This window comes from Onychostruthus taczanowskii, unplaced genomic scaffold (assembly GCF_017590055.1).
Source record: "Onychostruthus taczanowskii isolate IOZ18803 unplaced genomic scaffold, ASM1759005v1 scaffold20, whole genome shotgun sequence".
Lineage (NCBI taxonomy): Eukaryota > Metazoa > Chordata > Aves > Passeriformes > Passeridae > Onychostruthus > Onychostruthus taczanowskii.
Window position 1 is genome coordinate 12,685,969 of NW_024499240.1, and position 24,242 is coordinate 12,710,210.

At 39.7% G+C, this 24,242-nt stretch overlaps 1 protein-coding gene across 2 annotated transcripts in view; it reads left to right on the forward strand.

The window, feature by feature from the left end:
• The window catches only part of HECW2 (HECT, C2 and WW domain containing E3 ubiquitin protein ligase 2), a 147,053-nt gene extending 124,276 nt beyond the window's left edge, over positions 1-22,777 (forward strand). For both annotated transcript variants that reach the window (XM_041403229.1, XM_041403228.1), the window contains exons 22-29: positions 1,362-1,514; positions 3,552-3,650; positions 4,797-4,926; positions 5,517-5,663; positions 6,066-6,180; positions 6,935-7,020; positions 8,386-8,498; positions 14,011-22,777. In XM_041403229.1, coding sequence (XP_041259163.1) covers positions 1,362-1,514; positions 3,552-3,650; positions 4,797-4,926; positions 5,517-5,663; positions 6,066-6,180; positions 6,935-7,020; positions 8,386-8,498; positions 14,011-14,122 — 955 coding nt within the window. In that variant the 3' untranslated portion in view covers positions 14,123-22,777. The remainder of the gene's footprint in view (positions 1-1,361; positions 1,515-3,551; positions 3,651-4,796; positions 4,927-5,516; positions 5,664-6,065; positions 6,181-6,934; positions 7,021-8,385; positions 8,499-14,010) is intronic.
• The last annotated feature ends 1,465 nt before the right edge of the window (positions 22,778-24,242 follow it).

Genomic DNA, 24,242 nt, shown 5'->3' on the forward strand with positions numbered 1-24,242 from the left:
GCTGTATGAAGTGGCTGATAGTCAAGCACACAGTTTCCTTTCTATCTCAGGATTTCTTAGTGTGTCTGATTATCCCAGAAGTTTGCAAGAGTCTTGCAGGTGACCTTATCCTTGATCCTGGTATTGATGCCAAGATTAAGATCCAACAGTTGTCCATGGTATCAAACAATTTTTGATTTTTTTTTTCTCTAATTTGTTGATGGAATCTACCCCTTCTTGCCAGGGTAAGGATCTGTTTCAGTACTTCACTGCTGAAGCTTAACAGAAGTGAAATGCTTCCCTGTGACTGAAGGGAAAATGTTTTTTAATCAGCTGAGGAAAGAGGGTTTGTCCTCAGCTTGATAATGGCACCTAGCCTTTACTTCCCTGACAACTTCATCCTCAAAAGCAACTTTCATTTGTGGTTGTCTTCTGTAAAAGTTTATGAGCCAAAACATTTGTAGCAGGAGTTCTTTGTGAAAGCTGACTTTCTCTGTGGTACTTCTGTCTGTGCATTGTCTTAGTACTGGAGTCAATTATTAAATCTTTCATCTATAAAAGATGTATCTTTCTTTTCGTTAGGATTATAATATTCTCTGCTCCCACTGGAAAATTCCTAGTTTTCTGTTTTCCAACTCTAATAGAGCATTAATATCATACCGAACTCATTTCACTGGTGACCTGCAGAGTAATGCCACAATTCGGTCTCAGTGCATTGTCAGCAATGAGTTTGTTTATCATTCAGGAAGAAGAGGTTATTTCGATTCATTAGTACTGGAATCTTGAAATAGGGGGAAAAAAAGTAGAAAACAACAAATAAAAAAACCCAACAAAGGAAGTGCACTCTCCAAAAGACATTTAAATGCACTCAAGTTTGGAAGACAGACAAGAAAATTTAGACCAAGAAACATAAATCACTGAAGTAATTTCAGATTATATTGCTAGGGAAAGCACAAATATTATCCCTCCAATTGTCCTATGGTTGCAGTCTGCAAAGACAAAATATGACCATTGTTTATTTTCAATGTTAATTTGTCAGATGCAGATAAGTCTGATTTTGGCTCTTTTCATGATTTTTCTCCTCCCTATCCTGGCCACCCCCAATTACTTGGTTATATTTCTGTGGCAGAAAGGCCACTACAGCTGGAGCCAAAGCTTCTTTCTGAGTGCAGCCCACATGGAGAACTTCATTCCAGTCCTCCAAGCCATTCCATTTTAGAATAGTCCCTTGAGAGTTCCACATATTTTTGCATTAGGCAATCTGCACGGATAAGGGTTTTGGTTAAAATCTTACGAAATTTTAATCAAAATATAGTGTAAGGAATATAGATTAAAAAAAAAAAGTTTCTTGCTTCATAGTAATGTCAGGTTTCTCTTTAAAGGTTGGACTACAGTGGACCATCAAGAGAGTTTTTTTTCCTGGTGTCCAGGGAGCTCTTCAATCCATATTATGGTTTGTTTGAATATTCAGCCAATGATACCTACACAGTACAAATAAGTCCCATGTCTGCTTTCGTAGACAATCACCATGAGTGGTAAGAATTCTTTTCTTTTGTTTTTCAGATACATTTTCTGTTATTCCCACTTATAGAATAACTGCTCAGATTTGCTCAGACATTTAACACAGAATCTGATCTTTTTAACCAGCAGCAAGATAATTGCATTTCTTTAGACTTCCCTGATTTTGGTTTCTCTTGTGGTTTTTAAATGATCTTATTTCTCACAAGGTCAGCAAAATTATAATTTGGAACATGTATCATGGGATTGTCTCACAACACAACTCCCTGCATTTCTTGTACATTAGTAGTCATTTCATGAAAGCAGTATTAACCTCTTGTGTATTAGGAAAAAAACAAGAAAAAATAACAACACATTGACTTTTTGTCAGCTAAGGAGATGAAGGGAGGTTTCAGGTACATATTACTGTATGTGATTTGTTTGAGTCTTCCTAAAGAATACAGAGATCTCCTCAGTGGAAAAACCCCTACATACCTATTGGAAGGAAATCTGTGGTGATATCTTAATTGGGGGTAGGGGAGAGCCTGCTGATCACACAGCTTTGAAACAGTCTGTACATTCACCCGTGCTTCTGAAATAGTTATTGAGGATTTTTGCATAATCCTATTTTTACAATTATAAGCCAGTTTAAATCACCCTCAGTTGATTTAAGCCATGGCATCACCATAAATCTGTAAAGCTGTGCTGTGACTATTAACAGAGAATTCTGCTTTGTAAGTAGTTGGATTACATTAATAGTGGAATGACAAGTGCTCATCTCTGTAGGACAGATATGCACTGAGTTCTTGTTTTTTTGAAGGCCAGTTATAAAGAATGAGTATCAGAGGGGAATCTCATTATTAATTTTACAAATGAAAAGAAAATTAACTGGTTGGCAGTTCAGTTAGTTGAAGCAACCTGCCTGTTGAACTCCAGTATTTCAGGTCTCTATTGGAAAGGCAGAACAGCCTGGCACAGAGGTGGGAGAAAACCCTTATGTGCTGTGCAGCTTCTGCCAATGTTTTTTATTCATCCCTGGCTTCTGCAGTGCTGGACCAGAGACCTGGGGAATGAAGGAGGCATGACCCCTATCTCTTTCAGAGAGTGCTGGTTTTGTACAGCCCCAGGGGGAATTCAGAAAATGCAGCTGTGACAAGCAATTTATGCATGGAAAGGGGAAGGCTCTGCATGTCACATCCTCATCTTGCAAACATTGTACAAGCAGGTATAATAAAGCCCTAATTTTTTCCAAGAAAAATATTGTTAAGGATACATAAACAGAAAGTTCAAGAAACACTTACTTTGAAAACAGACACTAGACTTTAATCTAGTTCTAGAATTGTGGAAGAGCTTTCACAATGGATCTTGATTCTCATGGGAATATTTGCAAAGACCCTCCTATTTCAAGGTTGCTGCCATTTGGTCTCACCCCTGGCAAACTTCCTCCTTACACACCCAACAAAATGAAGATAATAAGGGAAGAAGGAGGTGAGAGAAGGAGATTTAGACCCTGTTGACACAGGGCTGGAGAGCACTGCAATACATAAAAAAAATTTCTGGCAGTTTTTGTGTAAAATATACATAGAACTCCTTAACCACACTCAGAAGAGGGAGCAAGGAGCCCCTGTAAGCAGGAAAGACAGGCAGCATGAGCTGTCAGCCAGGGAGAGTGGAAGAATCTTTGGCCCCTCTGTAACATGAAAACAAGTTAATCCTGTAGGGGTGTGAAATAAAAATAAACAGTGGCTATCATTTGGGAAGATATTGCATTTATAAAGTGGCTGCTCTGGCAGGGGCTGATAGGGTTAAATATGGATTTAACATTTTTGAGCAGCTGTAACTTAGGTATCTGAGGGATTTTCCACACCCTGCAGTCTTGCTTTTTTTATTATTTTTTTTTCCCTGTGCCTTTCTGAGAATGTTAAAGAAACCCAAGAAATAAACAAAAATACCACAATTTAGACATAGCTGTCTGATTTAATAATGCTGTTTGGAAATACATGCAAGTTTTGATGACAGAGCAGTGTGCCAACCACAAAGTTTCAGTATCACAACTGTAACCCTTTCTCTTCCAGGTTCAGGTTTAGTGGTCGAATTCTTGGTCTTGCTCTGATACATCAATATTTGCTGGATGCCTTTTTTACAAGACCCTTTTATAAAGCCCTCCTCCGAATGTGAGTAGAATTGTTCTGTCTCCTCTTTTGTTTGGTTCCTTCCCCATCAGTGATGCCATTTTGTGTATGGATTATTTATGATGCTGTATTGACAAAGGAGACAGGCCATTATTTCTAATTTAATAAACTGATTTCAATCCATTAACTTTTTGAAAAATTTCCTTGTTTCCACTACCTCAGAATGTTGTTTGTGATCAGTATGAGAACCTTGTGTTTTGTTTTAGCCCTGTTACCAGCTTTCTTCTAGACTTGAAGATGTACAATGCCGTGCTGTGGGCTTATTCCAGATATTAATAGAGTTCTTATTCTTTTGTCATATAATGACTCACAGGATAGGATATGAATCACTTCATAACTTAGACTGCACCATGCATTCTCAGAGGTAGACTGATTGTTGGCAATCTCCATTTTGAGGAGCTGTACTTTGATAGACTTCAGACTTAGTTTCCAGAACTACTGCTTCTGTTCTGGCTGAAACAGTGAGAGCTGTGCTTGCTCAGCATGTCTGGAAGCTAAGACCTAATAAACTTAAGGTGCTTTACTTTTATTTGAAAGCTGGTTTTGAGAAGTCTGGAAGCATTTTTTTTTCCTATAAAACATTGCATGTTCTACTAGTGGGGAGTAATTAATCCGTTCCTACTGCACATACATTTTTAAAACACCTGAATGCTAGCAGCATCATTTTAGTGAGAAGGATGAGGTAAGGGAAAGTATGGTAAGTATGTGGTAAGCTGGAAATCTAAGCAGTTCAACAAATTATGGAGATGAGGCAGTGTAGCTACATAAACAAAAAGGACACTGCTTGCTTATTTAAAAAAATCTTAAAAATTCTTCTATTATTTGAATTCTTTGTCTCTTCAATCTGTGTATTTTCATATTTCCTAAATGTGCTTCTCAGGAAACATGGGGCAGACTCACCATTAAGAAGCAATGTGTCTTCAAATTAAATTCTGGAGTTTTGTATATTTACAGAGTTATTTTGTGTTTTACAGTAACTGCTGTTACCAGGCAAATAAACAGAGACTTGAAGTTGTCCTCTTTATTAATGTTTCTCTTGGCTCCCATTCAGTTTTGTCTGGGTTTATTTACTGAGCACAGGCTGCTGCCATCATCTGTATTTGTGTGTTTTCTTCTTTCTTCTGTCAGACTCTGTGACCTGAGTGACCTGGAATATCTGGATGAAGAGTTTCACCAGAGTTTGCAGTGGATGAAAGACAATGACATACACGATATCCTAGATCTCACGTTTACTGTAAATGAAGAAGTTTTTGGGCAGGTGTGCAAGATTCTTCATTTCCTTGGTGCATTCTACTGCTAGATAAACATTTATTTGGACAGAAGAATGAGTGTCCTTCCATGCTGCTTTGAACTTGTATTCTAAAAATTCCTGCTGGTGAAACCAATGTTGAAATTTGAGGAGGAATTAATATTTGTAGCAGGTCAAACATGTTTTTCTGGTTAAGGAGCTTTTCTGGAGAGTATCCGAAACATCAGAATTTAGGATTGCTTTGCTAGACGTAGTTCACCTGAATTTAATTGCAGCAAAGTTTCTATTCAAAGGTATTACAACACCTTTGTTAAGGTATTATTCAGAAAACTCCAATGCTTTAGTCACTGTCAAGATTGTTTCTTCTTCTCAACTTATTCTTCAATCTAATTATGAAGGTTCCTCAGACTAAATGGAATTTAAAATACTGTTTTTAAAAATTTTTTTTGTGTGTTCTCTTACTTCATATATTCCAGTTTGTTAGTCAGGCTTGTTTAGCGATTTTGGGGAATACTCCAGCTTAAAAATTTAAGTTATTACAGTTCCTTCTTTTGTCTTTATAATAACTGTGTTGTCACTTGGTCATTTTTTGTCCTAAGATCACAGAACGGGAACTAAAACCAGGAGGTGCCAATATCCCAGTCACTGAAAAGAACAAGAAAGAATACATCGAGAGAATGGTGAAATGGAGAATTGAGAGAGGAGTTGTACAACAAACAGAAAGTCTAGTTCGTGGTTTCTATGAGGTAAAAAGCTCCAAAATTAAATTTACTTTCTTTCTCCTTCCAAAATATTTTTCTTCTTGTATACATTTCCAAAATACAGGGTCCCAAATATAATCAGAAGTGCCCTTGCAGATAGTGGAAGAGGAAGGGAGCGCAAAAAAAATTTTTTTAGTAATTTATATGAAGACTATGGTTATGTATCTACTTTGCACTGGACAATACTCTCAGTCACTATATGATTAGCATTGAATCCTTGCTCTGTTTCTGCATTGGGTCTCTGAGACTTGTTTGTTTAAAAAGACAAAACCTGAATTCTGAATTACCTGAAATGATACCTGGTAAATACCTTAGTAACAGATTTTATGGGGAGGCACGAATCAGTACATGAAGAAATGCTGCTATGCATTTTATTTTCTTTCACAGGTCGTTGATGCAAGACTGGTGTCTGTATTTGATGCCAGAGAACTGGAACTGGTTATAGCTGGAACAGCAGAAATTGACTTGAGTGACTGGAGAAATAATACAGAGTACAGAGGAGGTAACTTGAATTTTGACTTGTTCAGTCACAGTGTCGAGAGCTCTGGACCTACCTAGTTTTCAGGACAGTAAAGAACCATCCCATGAGATACATTTGTAGTAACTTTTGAGTTTCTCTGGTTAAGTTAGTGTTAGGAGAAGGTAATTTTTCCATTTTAGTTTGCTTCCTTGCATCCCCTTGCCGAGATAGCACGACAGGACACTCTTCTCCACAGAAAGTGCCATGTTCAGCTGCACACTGGGAGGTACCTCCCAGACCTGGGAGAGAAATGGAAATGGTAGCCATTCTTGGTTGCAATATTCCTCTTTTTTTTTTTACGCACTCAAAGTTGACAGGAAATTAGAAACAATCACAGTGGCTGCAGGCTGGTAGTTGAAATAATTTCAGAACAACAGAAGATTTGGGAACTGTGAGATACTGTGAGAGAGATGGTTGCAGCATCATTTGTAGCTTTGGATAGATAAATAGCACAATGCTGGAATAGTTCAAGAACTGGCAATCATGTTAGTGACTGATTAATGGAAGAAATGCTTGCACAAGGGATCTCACTTCTTTTTGTCACAGTACATTCATTCTTTGCCTTTAGAATTTCTAAGGATTTTAGGAGTATTTCTCTCTCACCTTCTGCCTTTTGATGCAACTGGATAAAGAATATAGCATTATTATGACTAGGGCCAAACCAGGAAAAGTTTACTAACTATTCCCTCAACCACTTTCACGGCACCTGAAAGTATAAAGGCTCTTGTTTTAACAGGTTATCATGACAATCACATTGTAATTCGGTGGTTCTGGGCTGCTGTGGAAAGGTTCAACAATGAACAACGTCTAAGACTTTTACAGGTAAGAAATCAGCTGATCTGTGTAAAAATAATTAAAATTTGGTGCTCAAATAGCCCCATCCTGGTTTAGGATACCCAGAAACTATGGTGATGTTTACTGCTGGGAATAGCCTGACTCAGAGGCTAAATGAAATTATTTCAAGTGACAGAAGCTCATAGCTATTTTATAGATTTCTAAGTTTAAAAGTACATTTAAGATACAATGGCTAATATCAATAATTCTTTACTATTGTTTGATTAAAAGTACATTAAGACTCCTAAAGATAGAAAAGGAAAGCTGTGTAATTGGTTATGTCATTAGGTAGAAATGTTAATGGTATTTATACAGCTTAGGAAGGAGAAAGCTTAGATAGAAGTTCAAGGCTTCAAATTGGAAAATAATGATAGAAACCTTAAAGTCAGTCCAATTCCATTTTCACTAAACCTGCAGGTTCCAGTCACCCTGCTGCTGACTGAAGGACAAAATGTCTCAACAGAAAAATATTTATACATGTGGGTTTACTATTGACTTAAATTTTTAAAGTTCAGGTTACATCCATCCTGTCTGTAAAGAAACAGACAAACCTCCACTGCAAACCATACCACGTTATTGATCTAATATGAAATCTGCTGGTTTTAACAGTTCAGAATTTTTATCTGATGACTGAATTATGAAGAATTTTCTTTTTTGAATCTGTTTAAGTATTTTTTAAAAGCTGTAAAAAGGCAGTGTAGAACATCTCATTTGATGGCGAGACAGAAATGTCTGCTTGTATGTTCCTGTCACATCTGTTAGTCAGAAGTTTTTATAATATCCAGGTCATTACATATTAAGTAGTCTCTGATCTGTCAAAAGCTACATTTGATCTGTTCATGACAGGTTGTAAATAAAACTGCTCACCAGTCACTATTTCAACAAATGTCAGTAGGCATATCTAACCTTCAGAATTTTGTCCTTTTCTTACAGTAGTTAATTGTGGTTTATAAAGCAAAGGAAATCCATATAGCTAGAAAGGCATAACACAAAGCCACCAGATATTACTATGTTTTGTGTTAGTTCCTTTTAATGCAGGAAACAGCAGCAAAAAACTCACTTAGGCTTAAGTCTGAGTAACTGGATACTGATAGTCTGTTATTCTACAATATTTATGCAGCAGCAAAGCTTTAGAGGAAATTAATCTGCTAAGTTGCCTCTTCCAGAGCCCAGCCAGGAAATGGTCTCTTTGCCCTTAGCCTCCATGTAAAGTAGCATTTATTGCTTGTGCCTCACAAATTTCCTTGCTTTGCAAATGCTTTTCCAAAAGTGTCTGGGCTGTGGTGGGTGTGCTGCTGTGCCCCCCCCAGCCCCTGTGTGCAGGCCTGTCCTGACGGGTGTTTGTGCTGCCAGTTTGTCACAGGCACGTCCAGCATTCCCTACGAAGGCTTTGCCTCTCTCCGGGGCAGCAACGGGCCCAGGCGCTTCTGCGTGGAGAAGTGGGGGAAGATCACTGCTCTTCCAAGGTACAGCTCTGGGGGCTCCAGTGCCAGGGTGGCTTCACAGGGCCACTCTCTGGGGTAACAGATCAGCTGTTGGACAACATTAACAAGCTTTCACTGAATATGCAAATATGCCTTCCCGTACATGCATACTTCCTTCCTGTTGTTGCAATGTCTGATACATCCATTTTGGTTTGAACTCAGTTTTGTTCTCTTAAGCTGGACAAGGCAGTGTAACTGTGGCTGACATCCATATTGCAGTGTTTTTCTCCTGGAAAATCATCTTAGAATGATAGCTACTTCTGACTTTCTTTATTACATTTGATTAAATGTGCAAGTATTTACCTAGTAAACATGCAGTTCACAAGTTAGGAGCACAAATGAATATGAATTAAAATGAAATAGCTCTTGTGACTATGTCTCACTGAAAGCTACTATCATATTTTTTGCATCAGACAAAGGCTTTATAGTGTAGTTTACTGATACAATTTTTATGCTTGGTCTGGTGTCAAGTGTTAACAAATACTGAAGAGGCAAGTTATGAGTGCAAAATAGGAGGGAGTAATTTCACTTGAGAAGCAGCAAGAGAGACAAGAGAAGGTAAGGATTTCAAACAGAACAAGTAAAATCACTTGAAATAGGTGAGGAGGGTAAAGGAACAGTAAGAGAGTCCAAGATATGAAAGCAACAGTTGAGTTGTACAAGCCCTTGCAATTTATATTGGGAAGGGCAAGTTTAGAGGAGTAGGATGAAAAGATTAAAAAAAAACCTTTCCAATTTTTGGAACAGAAAAAGAGTTCTTCTCAAGGTCCATGGTAACAATGCCAAGACTAGACTAATATGTGAGTGATGAAAAAAACACCTTCAGCTTGGTTTCTTCATTGACAAAACATGACAGGTTCTTGTCTTTACTGTGATGAGACTGATAGGTGGGAGATTTTCTTTCACCCAGTTCTGTGATTCTGCAGCCTCTAGAGTTAGGGTTAGGAGTGGTTAGACACAGATTAGTGTGTGGAGTGTGGGCAGCCTAACTCTGCTTAATCAGACCTCAGCTTTAGTATGCTGTGTACAGCCTCTGGAGGCGGCTTTGGGCTGGGCTGATCCCTGGAGCAAGCTCAACCCCAATCATAAACCCACTCCTCATAAACAAGAGGCCTCAGGAATAACTTGCATTGAGAGTCTCATCTTAGACATAGGGTGGCTGTCAGAGACACTCAGAGTCTCTCTGACCAGCAACCTGTAGGTTTTTCCTCCAGCACAAGGTCAGAGGCAGAAATACCTCTTGAGTTGGCTGCTGCCATCAGAACTGCATGGAGAAGGTCGTGGACACAGAAGTGGTGCTGTGAAATCCACCGGCACAGGGGGTGGCCTTTAAACAGAGCCATCTTTCCTGTTTACAGCATAAATGAGAGCCAGGCAACTAAAGATTAAAGGAATCCAAATCCTGAAAATTGCTATTTCATATCAAATGTCATCTGGGGACCTAGTAATATCTTGTAGCCCAATAAGTCTCCTTTATAGTTTTATTGTGATTGGCCTATGGACTAGCTTTGATTCTTTTTTAAAAAGTAAAAGCTGTGCCTTTTTAAAAAATAATTTCTGTCTTCAAAATTCAAGGTTTTGTTTTTTTTTTTTTTTGTGACTTTAAGTAAGAAAAGAGATTGCATGATTTTTTCCATATATTCTCTGAAGCTGAAATTCCCGATGCTTGCAAGCAGGGCTTGGAAAAGGTCAGGGCCTGGCAGAACAGGATGTTCAGAATTTTCTCTGGAAAGCTTATGCAGAACCCTGGTTGTGATAAATTGCAGAATAAAACTGCTTCCAAAAGTGCAATATGGAGAAACATGTTGAGAATCTTTGCTATCATAGGCTGTTCATCAAGTGTAGGGGAAATGCCAGCTCCTCACATTTAAGAGATTGTATCATGCGTTGAAATTTCACTTACCTCACCTTCCCTTGGTTAACAAACATTTGAATTTTGTCTCTCTGGATAGTTTTTACCTTACAAATGTGAGAATTAAAATAAAAACAACTGTGTGTGACAAACACCTGCAGTCATCATGGGCAAGCAGTTCCTGTTATTCGCACATGGTAAACCTTGATGTCATAAAAATGAAAGCTCTTCCATGTTAGTGCTGAAATGGGTTAAGCCCCAAGCCAAAAGCACTGTTTGCATTTTTACATGTGTAGTTCCTGGATGCAGTGCAGCTTCAGCCTGGGTCTCAGCAGCCTCTGAGACTCCCTGTGCAAACACGGGGTACTTGCTGGTTTGCAGGTAACACATCAGTAACTACAACGCCGAGTAGCAGCTTTCAAGAGGTTTCCAAACAAGCCCAGCATGTGTAAACATATCACTGGATCTGCTGGGAACGCTGCCCTAGGACTCTGGCTCTTACTGATTCTCAGATAACTAAAGCTTTTATGTTAAGGCACCATCACTCACTCCTAGCAGTGCTGTACTTTGCAAATTGCCCTCTTAGCAGGAGTGCCTGTGAAATTTGATAGTGCTCAGTGCTCAGGTGGCAAAAGTGAGGATTTAATAGGTCAGTGGACTTTGTTTCTTCCTCTGTTTCTAAAAACATTACTGCAGTGCTGAAAACACATAAGAATACCCATCCCCATTTCTTCTTCCTGGTCTGAGCCACAAAGGGCAGCTAGGATAGTCACTTAGGTATGTGGCTGTGGCCTAAGCAGCTGTGAATGTAAACACAAAAGTTTTCACTAGATGTTTGCCTAGTTCCCACTGTTCTGACTGCTGTGTAATCAGCTCTGCTGAATCCAAATAGTGAGATTTCTGTGAGGCACATGTCAGGTTGCCCAGCTTGTATTGCTGTCTTTGACCCTAACTAGGTAGCATGTAAAATGCCCTGGAAAGATTGATTACTATGGCTCTAGCTTAACTACTGCTACCCCAATGCCACTTCTACTTCCTTCTTTTACACTGTGTTGCAGATTAGACTAACTATGGGGAAGGGACCGTGCTCTTTCAATTCACTCCCGTGCTGAGAAATTGGTTCCAGGTTCATTGCTGTGCATTATTTATTCATTCATGTGGCGATTCACTTGGAGATTATATTTATGTGTGACTACTGCATTTTAATCCTAAATCACTCTCTTTTACTATGGTAATCAAAATGAAGGGGAATGTAATTGGGAATCTGGGAACCTAGACTTTAGGAACCAAGGTGGGTTTTTATGTTGTCATAAAATGTGAGCCCAGGAAGATGAACAGTCAGTGCCCATGAGGTTTGAAATGTTGGAATGGGAAGATACTACCCAGAAGGAAAAATACACATTTGTCTCAAGGACTTAGGAAGTTGTGTGCTGAGGTTGGAAAAGCTTGCGTTGCCTCAGAAGACAAAGGTCTTGTTTTTGTCTTTTTTAATTACTTGGTTTTCCACAGTAAGTTATTCCATTTTCAAAATTGCCCTCAAAATAAGATAAAACTCAGTTCTCTTAATAAATGTAAACAACATGCCAGTTTACTATTAAATCAGTTCATAATGAATCCCTTGCTAATTATATACTGTGTCTTTTATAATTTGTGGTTTTACAGCCCACACAGCATGATCCATAGTTCTAATGAGTGGCTTTCAGCCCCATGGAGCAGAAGCATGTGGTTAGGCTCTTAATTGCCTAAGATTCTTCAACACTCTACATTGAATTCAAGGGATCACTGAGTTCCAGTTGCTGCTGGCCTTTAATCAGTCTTTTTCTTCAAAAGAGAGTATTTTCAATTTTTTTAAAGTACTCTGCAGGAAATGGAATAATATCATCTGTATCATGATATAATTTTATAAGGTTTTTGGAAAGGCCAAGGAGGAATAAAAGGAAAGCTTTCCTCCAGGAGCCTCAGAGATGTCTGGGTGGAAAAATTTTTCCAGACCCCTTGGAATATGGAATGGGGAAATGCCATCTCTGCTAGACAGCATGTACCAGCAGTGTTCTTGTAAGGATACTGGGTTTGGGGTGGGTGCTAAAGGCAATGTTTTTTTAAGTGATTGCATATTTGGTGTTAAGACTGTGTTTATAATAATGGTGTGACCTTGTGTGCTGTGTATACATATCTTCAGCCTGATATTTTTATGACACTACAAGGCTCTTACTGAGTGGGTGTTTCAGCTTCAGTGAGTTCCAGTTTGTAATGGACTCTGAGGTTTTTTAACAAGGGAGATTAGCCCACTTCACTCCATGTTCTGTTCCCATAGCTGGGAGCTGAGAGGCACTTAAAGTGGCAATTAATGAATTTGCTCACATGGAAGGCAGTACTTTCTGGCTCAGAGGAAGTCTGTACAGGTCTGTGGTAGACAGCTGGATTTCTGGGACTGGGTAGGTAAAATGAGGAGTTGCATTTGCTGTGAGGAGGGAGCTTGTTCAGTCCTTCCATTAACATGTTACATATTTATGCATAACACAGATCATAGTGATGAAGGGCAGGGCACTGCAGGAGGAGTTTGATTTTCAGCTGGATTGAATTTAAATAAATAACTCTATGATGTATTTTATTGCAAAAGATTGAAGTATTTGTAAACAGAGACATGCCAAAATTCTAAAATCAATCTAAAGTGAGGCTTTGTTACAAAGCTTTAGAGCAGAAGAGATGCCTCTTCCAGTTTCTCTTTGCATCATTTCATCCTCAAGATCCCATCACATTAATACTTATGTTATCTATTTCATTAGAGCAGGCTCATCCACCTCAGTGTTTTAGAAAGTACCATCCTTAGCATGCCCTGAGGTCAGGCAATGATATCCATGGTTCCACTATGAAGAGAAACGTTTGTTATCTCCCTTTTCATTCCCTGCAAGAGGATTTGAGAGACAGTTCCAAGAGTGTCAACAAACTTGAGGTAGATGGACTTCAAAAACTGAGAAATAAATCGCATGGTCGCCCTCTTAAGAAACAGGGAGGTTGCTAGAGGTTCATGCATGGTTTTGTGTAATTCCAAAAGCTGCTGGCCTCTAGGGCAGCTATGTCCTTTGGGAAATCAGCACAAGCAGTATGCCTCAACAACACCATCCATATGCCATATGAGGAAATTGTAGAAGAAAGAGCATCTAATTCATCTGTCTTTTGCCACTGTAGGAGTGTTTCCTATAGACCTGGAGATGTGTGGAAATATCTTTTTATCATTACAAATACAGTATTCAAGTATCATCCATACAGAAAAGAAAGGCTACGTCTCAGAAGACACATTTAAAGCCAGGATTTCAGACCAGACTGTTTGACTTGTACCATGCCAAATCATTCTTCTTTTTTCTCATGCACATTTGATGGATAAAATTTATCCCATGCCTTTTGGACTGTCAGTATGTTTCTAAAGAGCTTCATAAATGCTTCTTACTGGCTTATTTTAATGAGAAGGAAGTAGATTAAACCTCACTACCTGTTCAATTGGAAAACATCATTTGACAGAACAAAGTCTTCTAAAAGAATACTATCTGCCCATCTCTATTCAAGCACATACCAATCTGTGTGTTCTCTTTTGAACTTTTCAAATAATACACTTCTTCACCTCCTCTCTCTTTTTCCCCTCAGGGCTCACACTTGTTTCAATCGTCTGGACCTTCCCCCTTACCCATCATTCTCTATGTTATATGAAAAACTGTTGACAGCAGTGGAAGAGACAAGTACTTTTGGACTTGAGTGATACACAAACCACAGTGCCCAGCTCATTGGACTTTTGTGGATCTGTCTTCTCAAGGAATGAATGAACTTTTGTATTGGATTTCCTAGAGGAAAATTGTTTCATGGTGCAATTCAAATAATGAGGTTCCACGAAGGAGCTTGTGAAGCAATTAAAAAGCATTGTAGTAGTGGCAGAATTCTCGACAGTGAAACTAGAGTGTGCCTGGTGTGCAGGGAAAGCCAAGTCTTGCAATCCATGGGTTTTTGGGATGGCTACACTTCTTAAGTTTATGTTCTGAGCAAACCAGAAACGTGATGCCATGTTGTGATCCATCTGGCTACTGCAAAACTGACATGTACCCAAGGACTGGATTTCATCAAAGTTGTTCAATAGAAAATTCAAGTCAAAATGTGAAATCATTCAGTCCCTTACCTACCCAGTAAATTATCAAAAAAGCATACAGCCGAACTTCTATAAATTCTTTTTTTTTTTTTTTTAATTCATGAAGGTACATTACTTTATGCCATATGTTATAACAGCATATCCAACACTTGCTTTACCTAAGACTATGAGTGCCTGCCTGGGGAACACCATAGAGCTCGAGTTCCTGGGGCAGAAGTGAGTTGGAAGGAAAGGCAGCAACAAAGGATGTAACAACGGCTTGTGCATTGAGGAGGTTTGTGGAAATGCATTTGCCAGTGGTGTGTATGACAAAATATGAGCTGTTACAATGAACTTATTAACTTAATAAGACTGATTTTATGCTTTATACTGCATGGAAACTATTTTAAGAAGAAACTAGCAATTTATCACAGCATATCAGGAAAAAACCCTAACACAGTGACTTCTGTTTATTTTTATAGGTTCATTATATTATGTTTCTTAGAGTGTAAACAGGAAACAAGCAAACAAAAGTGTTATTTCTGTTTTGTCACTTTCCATGCTTGAACAGACATTCTGCTAGTGTTTATTCTTTAAGCACTCTCCAGGGAAAAAAATGCCTTTTATTTTTATAAGAGTAAAAAAACTCCCAAAAATATTTTGCACTGAATGTACCAAAGTTGAAGGGACATTATGATCTGACTGATAGCAAATTGCATCACTATCAAATATCTATAAAAATGCTTAGGAACCAGGCTTTCTTCACAGTGCCATGTCTATAGATATCAGGACTGTGCACATAAGTAATAATTTTATAATACTATAAGTGATATTGTAATATGCATTTATTTTAAATGCATCTGGGTCATTTTTCATGCATTGGATAACTTAATGCAGTGGAATTTAATACAGATATTTCATATACTCCCCACAACTTTTTATTTGTACAGCACTGTAAGACACTAGCTCATTTGGAAAACCATGAATAACTTTAAGGTGAGCCACTGGTCATAATGCCACTGTCCTGTATCAGTGAACACCTACAAGATGTAAACTGTTCGTAGTGTCCAAGCTTGCATTTTCACTGATAAATAGTTTTCTTATCCAGTGCTCTTTGAAGCAGTTTCTATGGCATATCAAACACTGCATGGACACCAGTTTCTTTATGCTTAATTTTGCTGAAATACACGAGGCTTGCTCGCTTCTATTTTTGGTACTTTTCCTCCAGATGGTCTTGTGGAACACTTGTGCAGCTGTGCCCCATTTCTCGCACAGCTGCTGTCACGCGCTGCATCCACCACATTTTAAAATGGCAGGAGTTGCGCTTGGATACTGGATGGCAAGAACACGAATCCAGCTCTGTGCTACCCTTTTTGGTAGTCCTGCAGCACAGCAAGCCCTGTTCTGTGGGAAAAGTAGCTTTTGGAGTAACCTTCTCACTTTGGAGGCTCTTGAAGGGGCGTCTGAGGGAGGTGTCCTGCTTGTTCTGGTGGGAGGTTTGTTCCAGCGTCCCTGGAGATGTCGTCAGCAGAGACTGCCAGTCACCCTCCAAGGCAGAAGGCAGCTGCAGCTGTGGTGGTGACTGAGAAAACCCTGCAGACTTACTGAGGAAATGTTACGTGTGCAAAGGAAAAGCAAAATCAGGGGGAAAGCATTCTTTTATTTCAAGGATAATTGAGCTTCTGCATGACATCTGGGACTCTCTTAAGTAACGTAGGTTTTCTTAGGCTACTTCTGGCTGGTATGAAGTAGCAGAGAAAAATCCAAACACATCACCCTGTTTCTACACATATATTTATCAGTCTTTGCTAAGATTGCATGTCACGGGTCCTAATGCACATCTCTTTTCAGAACATGAATGAGCAGTAGGCAAACTGACTTTTCAGCAGGTCACTCCAGCATGGCTCATGTTTCATGGGATCCATTCACTGAGTAGCTAAAATTCTGGCACTCAGAGCAGAATGCAACTTATGATTGGTTGAAGGACTGCAGAATTTTCATTTTACAATACTGTGTTATCTGTGGTCTTAAAAAAGAGATTTCCCAGGTGGAAACTGTATCTACAAGTTTTGAACCAGATACTCTTTGGAATGAAAAGTTTAAATATTTGGCACAAAGTAAGTTTATACTAGTTTGCCTTTTAAGTTATGCTTTTGTACAAAACTAAAACAATAAATGCATCTTGTCAATTTTTATTTAAATATATCTACTGCACCCATTTGTTCTGTATTTATGCATGTAAAAATAATTGAAATCAGCCATGATAATCCAATATTCTGTAAAGATGTGGCGAGTGGGTCACGAGTGGGACAGCTGTCAGTTAGAAAATAGATTAAAAAAAAAAAAATCCAGAATCTTTGTAGAACTAAAGCCAAGAGAGACTAAGGAGAAGTTGCTGCTTCCTCCTGTGCTGCCAGCATGCCCTGGGGACTCTAGAAGAGCGCTGTGTGAAGGTTGAGGTGTCAGCTGGGTACAGCTCCCTGTGCTGCCTCCAGCACTTGGCTCTTTGTGACGGTGTAAGTGATGCTGCTGCTCTAAGGGATTAGCAAGGAGGGAGCAGAGGAGAGGAAGCCTGAGCTTAGTCAGATACCCACATCTCCTGGCAACTGCTTGGAATGTTCTCCCTTTGGTTTTGGAAGCCATTCCCATTAAGTGTGTCCCCAGGGAAAGCCAGCTTTCATGTCCTGCAGCTGGCTGCAGCAGGCGACCACAATGCAGTTGCTTATGACACAGTGTAGCAGGGATGAGGGTCCACACAGAGCAAGGCTGGGGAGCCTTTCCAAAGCTCTGTATCTCCTTGGAGCTTTTCCAGATGGTGCTAAGGAGCTTTGCATTTAGGAAGGAAAAAGTCGACAGAAGAATCCCTTCAGCCAATGACAACTCCTACTAACTTAACGCGCAGCATCTCCATCACACAGAGGCTGGCAGGGGAGGTCCCTGCAGGAATTGAAGTGGGGTGCCCAAGTTTCCTGCTCTGCTGGGAAGTGGAACCACACATCACCAGGCAACAAGCAGCTCCCAGGTCACTGCAGCCTGGGCAGGCTGGCAGCAGAGTGGCCTCTGTCCCCCACATGCCAGGACAGGCCCCCTCTCCCCAGGTCCCAGCATCCCAGCCCAGCAGAGGTGTGCTTTTTTCACCTGGCACTGCTGGCAGTGAGGTTATAGCCAGAACACTCCTAAATACACCACAAAAACTTGGAATCAAGGAGGTTGTGCAGTGTGGCACCTGCTGTAGCAAGCAGTCGCCCATTGAGAGTCTGTGGGCCAGCAGTGAGGGGAGTGGTGCCTTTGCCCACAGCAGCAGGGCACAGCCATCTGCCACCTCCGTCACACCACCTGCAGCACCTGGCAGGGCAGGGCAGGAAAGCCTTTCGATCCAGACCTTTTTCCCCACCCACTCCCTGCCTGCTGTTTTTTCTTGATATTCATCAAATATTTGCCTCCCTTTGCTTTTAAACATTATTTTCATTATCCTGTACTGACCTTACCATAAAAAAATGCTAATATGGCTTAGAGAGTATATGGGGTGAGCTATTCTGTGTTCCCAGGCAAGCCTGCTCACGGGCACCACATGAGCTCCACATGGCAGCAGTCAGCCCTGAGTCACAGGGGGCAGAGAATAGCTGTAATCTTCAGGGAAACTGAAAATCTTAGCAGCAGTGCCCTGGCAGGACATCACACAGAGCTTCTGGCAGGAGCTGGACTGGCAGAGCACCGGACTGGTAGTTTGCTCAGTTTAAAATTATAGGAAAGAGAAGAGGTTTGTTGTTTCTTATGTATTTTTAATCCTTTAAAAAAAGTTTTTTAAAAAAATTCCTTCTGAAGCATTTGCAATGGTATCATCTGGTTGTTAAATGTAATCTCAGCAGTATTAATTGCAGATGTTTACTGAGTTTCTGCAGTGGTAGCTGCAGAGTTTTTATGGAGCTGATGGAAGCACACTGCCTCTGCACTGAGGGAATCCTTGTTCACATCAGGGAAACTTCAGCAGCTGTGTTTGAATGGCCAGTGTAAGTTCATTTCCCATAGCATAAAGCAAGTTATTTCTTTTCAGTGAAGGAAACTTATCTGCATTAAGTTATACTAATAGTGTTGTTTTTCCTGCCACTTTTTTATGTGGAGGCTTAATATATTCCTGTTAGCACTAATGGGAATTGAGCTGAACGTTGATCTCCAGTCATAAGATTGCAGATATAGCTTTCATCTACTGTTGTTTCCCCTTCTCACCCTTTTTTCTCTGGGCAAGCAATTGAACTCCAAGCAAAATTTGAGAAGAATTACTCAAAGCTGGCTTCTTAAACTGTTTGTGTTTTGGCTCAATTATGTGCTATAAAACAGAACTGCAGAAATGCTATGAGTTGACTGGACTAGTTTAACCTTTTGCCTAAATATTTTACAATAAAAAATTTTTGGAGGTTGAATTTGAAATAACTTGTTTGCTGGAAAACTAAATATATGTTAGGCAAATAGTAGAGGAAAATAATAACTTTACTGTAAAGGCAGTTAGCAGTATGCAGAATTACAATGCTGACCCTCCAAACACAGAATTTTCACAATGAAAGATGGTTTATACTTTTGCATGTCTTCCAAATAGACCATGAACTTCGTAGTGCTTCTGTTCAGCTTTAGACTGACTAATTTTGGCATTAGGCTACTACTATTTGGGATGTTCATTGCTATGAAATGTTTTTTATTTAAACATTTGTAATATTTTTACTAAATATTTTCCTTTAGGACTTTACTTCATAGGCTTTGTTCAGAGCCATATCATGCTGTAGGTATTTTAAGGTAAAATCATGATTATTTGATAATTCTGTTTTGTATGACTGATCTTCTGGCCACTGTTTAGAAAGGTTCCTCCTGATTTTTGGTAAAAGGATGCCAGTCAAGGACTCCTGGAATGGTTACAATCCATTGAAGTGTCTGTATGTATTCAAAATGCATTTTAAAATACCTCCTGAGGACTATGTGAAATAGTTGCTACACTCATTGATTAGCCCCTTTCCAAGTCAATATTTCAAAATTTGAACTTGTGTCCTTTCAGATTACATTGCAGAGTAATTATACTAAAATTTTAACTAAGATGTATTATTACAAATTTCTCAAAACTGTGAATGTGAAAGGGAGCCGAGCTATGCTGCTCTCAATCCTTTCACCCGTTAAAAAATCTTCTGAATAATCAAACTTTATCTTTTGGGTTGCATTTGTTTCTTGTTTTCAGAACTTTGAGAAGCTTCTCATTCAGCCCGTGTTAGAAAAAGCCTTGCCTACTTTGAGGCTTTTGTTAAGCACTCAGGAGGTATATTGTTCAACTAATTTAACATCCCTTTGTGCTGACATCAATTAGCTTTTAAATGTATAGACCTACAGAACTCCACAGGACTCTGGTCTCCCTTATTCTGGGCTGCCTTCCAAAGCCATCCATCCTATCCCTTTTCATTGCACATAATCCTACAGTCACCCAGAGACAATTGCTGACCACCTACACTGACTGTAGCTGTAGTATCACAGTAAGACTCTGGGTTGGGGTTTGTGTTCAAAAGCAGCTCCCTCAGTCCAGAGTTGACAGGATGACTGTTACTCTGACATCAAGTCTGAGCTGTTCAATGAAAATAGTCATAAAAGTAGTTTTGAAAATAGTTGATTAGATATCCAAAGGTAAAATGTCTTTTGGTTTTGGTTTTGCAAAATTATTGAGGCAGGGGATTTTGCTTGCAATGCTCAATGCTTTATGTTGCCAGAATTTGTGGGCTCCACGGGCTGCCCCAGGCTGTTGGCCAGGTGGGTGCAGAGCCTTTGCAGTGAGGCAGGTGATGCTGATCCAGAAAATCACAGCAGCAGGAGATCTGTTCCCGTCGTGAGCACTGTGCCTTCCACAGCTGGAGGCTTTCTCCTGCAGCCCTTGAGCTGGATTCTTCCCAAAAGCTCGTTCTCTCTGTGATGCCTGCTACTTGCAATATAAGCAGCTCGTGACACACTCCACTGACTATTCACCATCTTTCATTTTAAACGAGGATTACATTTTTCATAGTTAGGAATGCCCATCCAGCAGTATAAGGTCAATAAAAGAGGATTTTGCTGAGACATCATAATTGATTGCCATGCTGACTGCAGTCAGACGTTGGAGCTCGCTAATTTTAAAGTAGATTAGTGTATGAATAAGAAAATAAATCTCGGAAGCCTCATAAATAATTCTAAGAAGGAATGCAATTGTAGTGCTGTAATGATAAGACAGGGCAGTTCCACACAAGATACAGCCGTGGAGGAGTGCTGGAGTGAACACAAGCCTGAGAGTAGGCACAGGAAAAGAACTGCACTTCCAGGGTAGGGAGCAGGACAGTGAGCTGTGATGAGCCCTGGGGTATAAAACAGGACACTTCCTGCTTGAAAATTAGGCTATGATAATGCACCTAGGAAAAAATGACTGCTCATCCTGAAATACGTTGGTGTTGCTGCAACTGCAGGACATGCTTTAACTGATTATTAGCTTTTGAATATCTAAGTACACAATCAGAAAATTTACTTCTATGTTGTTTGGCTTTTTTGTTTTGTTTTATTGGGACCGGGTTGTTTGTTTATTTCTATTTTCAGGAAAACGAAGGCTTCTAAATAAAATAAGGGTGGTGTCTGGAAGTGGTCTTTTGTTTGTACAAGTAATGACTGTTTATTATTATCTGCATTTGGCAAGGGATATCACTTCTGATAAAAGGTTAAATCATCACAACCAATGGTGACTTTCCTTTTCAATGTGATGGGCCAAATCCCTAATGTTAGATGTGTCAAAATGCAGATTTTGGTTTGTTTTTTTTTTTTTTTTTAATACTTGATATTTGCATTATGGTTGTGTAAGAACCATGCATTTCCACAAAGACAAGGATTGATGTGGCATTTCCAAAGCTTAATTAGGGTAATTAGAATATTCTCAATTACCTAGGTAGCTTTAGCTAAGCAGATGCAAGTCTTGATTCCATTCACACTCTAATGACATTATAAAAAAAATACTGTGTAAGAGGGTGGGAGGGTTTCATGACGGGTTTCTGTACCTAAAAGTTGACCTGTTATTTTACCTGAAAGACAAGACTATTGAATGATTCAATATGATGGTCAAAGGAAGAATTCCTTGTGAGTTTTCTTCTGCAACATGGTTACTGAGACAGTAGGAGTTTTGTATAAAATATAAGTCCTAAATGAGAAGACAACTCCCATGTTGAACCATACTGGTTCAATAGTTCCATACAGCAGGACATTTTTCTGCAATGAGTCTGCAGCACTCAGGAGACTGCTGTTTATTATCAGCATTGCAGGGAGGAGGAGAATTATGATAATATTAACTACATAAATCACATTTGGAGGATGCTTTTTCTTTGTGCGCTGTTTTTCCTGGGAATGACGTAGCCTTGAGGGCATCCATGAAATCAGCAAGGCTGCTTTTTGAATAATTGACTGAACATTTGTACTTGTAAGGGCTGGTACAGTATGGAAAGGGAGACCTTTAGAGGAAAATAAGGTAATGAGGGATGTGGTGTGGAATACTGCTACCCCCAAGTCAGTTGATGTTCCTGCCCTTGCTAGATTACAGTTTGGTTTATTCAGCATGTTTGAAAGTGTGTAGAGTTTTACAAGTTTTTGTAGTGGGGATGCAGGCATCCAGAATCTAACAGGATTATAGGTGCATCTTCCTCATTTTTGACAATTACTTGATATAATTTTATACCAAGTTCTTTGTTTTTAAAGAATTTCAGGCACTGAGAATATGGAGTGCATATTTATTTCTAAGCTTTAAGTAGAACACGGTGTATTTTTTAATCCTTTCCATACTTTTCAGTTAAGTGTTCACAAGACTGTATATCAAATACAATTCCAAGTTTTTCTATCTTTCTACAAGCCAGTTTAAGTTTCATCTGAATTTGGTACATGACTTTCACAAAACACTAAATGGGGAATACCTGCTTCAAGCATTAAGATGGTTTCCCTCCTTTTCCCTATTTACATTGCATTACATTTCAGGATTTTTTTTCTTCGAGGCAGAGAGAGGAGATAGAAAATGTGTTGAGTGTGTTACAGGGGCACACAATGTGTGTCATTGTGCCTGGCTTCAAGGAATGTACTATAATGTTTGACTGCTCACAGATTTACATAATTTGAATACAGGACTGTTGTGTTGTATTCCCTGTTACTCAAAAAACATTTGGGGAAAAGAATTTTCTGTGTACAATTTTATTTTCATACTGATCTCTATTTTGTTTAAGACCATGTTTCATCATGAAATCACTTAATTAAAATAAATCTTCTTACAAAATCTGCTTTGTAAATCATCTCTTTTATTGTGCCTCTGAATATGCTGTAACATCCTTTTTGAAGTGAGTACCTTTAGAGCATTCTGTCTTTTGCAGCATTTAAAAACCTTTAGGAAAACCACAAGTCTTTCTGACATCTCCTTTGCTAAGTGGTTTCTGGTGGCCTGTGGAGTCTGGCATATTACAAATCATGATTTTGGAAGTGGGGAAATTAAGGATTCTGCAGTCATATGCAACATAATTTGAATAAGAGCTACATATGAAAAAAAACCCCAAAAACCCTTATGACAAAGCACCAGATATCACAGCAAACACATGGGAGAGGCCCAGGCCTCGTGGAAGAGCCTCTGCTTTTGAATAGAGCATCAGAGCTGGGAGCAAAATACTTCCCAGCAGTGGCTGTAACACAGGAAAGCTCTCTTTTTCACAAGGAAATACCTTCAGGGAGAAATGCATTCTGATGTCTTTAATAAAAGTCAGCGGCCCCCACCAAATATTTCCTTTTCTTAGAGATGGTAGTGCTTAGAGTGAGAGAAACTGGTCTTCAGTCAGCTCTTAGGCAAGGGTTCTCCCCACCATGACACAGCCCGAGGAGAATGGTTAAATGGCAACTTGTCACTTCCCCTGTGTGCAACACAAACTGTTTGGGGAATCTGATAGTGAAGTAATATTTCCATTTTTAAAAAAAACCCTTTATCTAGAAGGTGATTTTGCATTCTCTTGCTGCTACTCGAGATGCGGTGCAAGCTAACCTGAGTCACTGAAGGAGAGCTGCTGTGGGAAGAGGTGACGCTTTGGGACTGGAGCCCTTTCAGAATCTGTTCTCTGTCATTCTTGATGTCAGACTCATGAGATGTTTTCGTCCGGGTCACTGATAAGTGATGCCACGTAGTGCACAGTCACTCACTTTCCCTCGGTGTAAACACTGGAGCTGGCCTGGAGCTCGTGCTGGGTGTCACTGAGGCAGCTGTGGGAAGCAGTGCCTGTGTGGAATCCAGGGATTTCCCGCTGCACTGAGGATTGCCTTGTGTGAGAAGGTGGTGCAGAGATTTTAGCGTGGGGGGAATCAGATTTTTTTAAAAACTACCTATATTAAATAAAAACGAGTTGGAGAAGGCTCAGACACTCTGAGCTTCCAGCTGTGCAGCTCTTAATGTCGTGTGCTTGTCCCCACTGTACAGTTCCCTGCTGAGAAGGGTAGGCTGCCATCTCTTCAAACATCACCAGCCCGTGACAGACCTGAGCTGACCAGCATTCCTGGAGGGAGCAGAGCTTTTCCCTAGGCTGGCTGCCTAGAACACCTGTCCCTGGTCACCGGGGGCTGTGCATGCAGCTGTGCTAAATGGCCGCTGATCAAGTGGAAATCGTTCTTTCTGTGAAAGCCTCTCAGGCTGAAAAGAGCCAGCTTTGTAATGGATCGATAATCAAGGTAAGCCAGAGAAGAAGTAACTAAGAATGGGAGT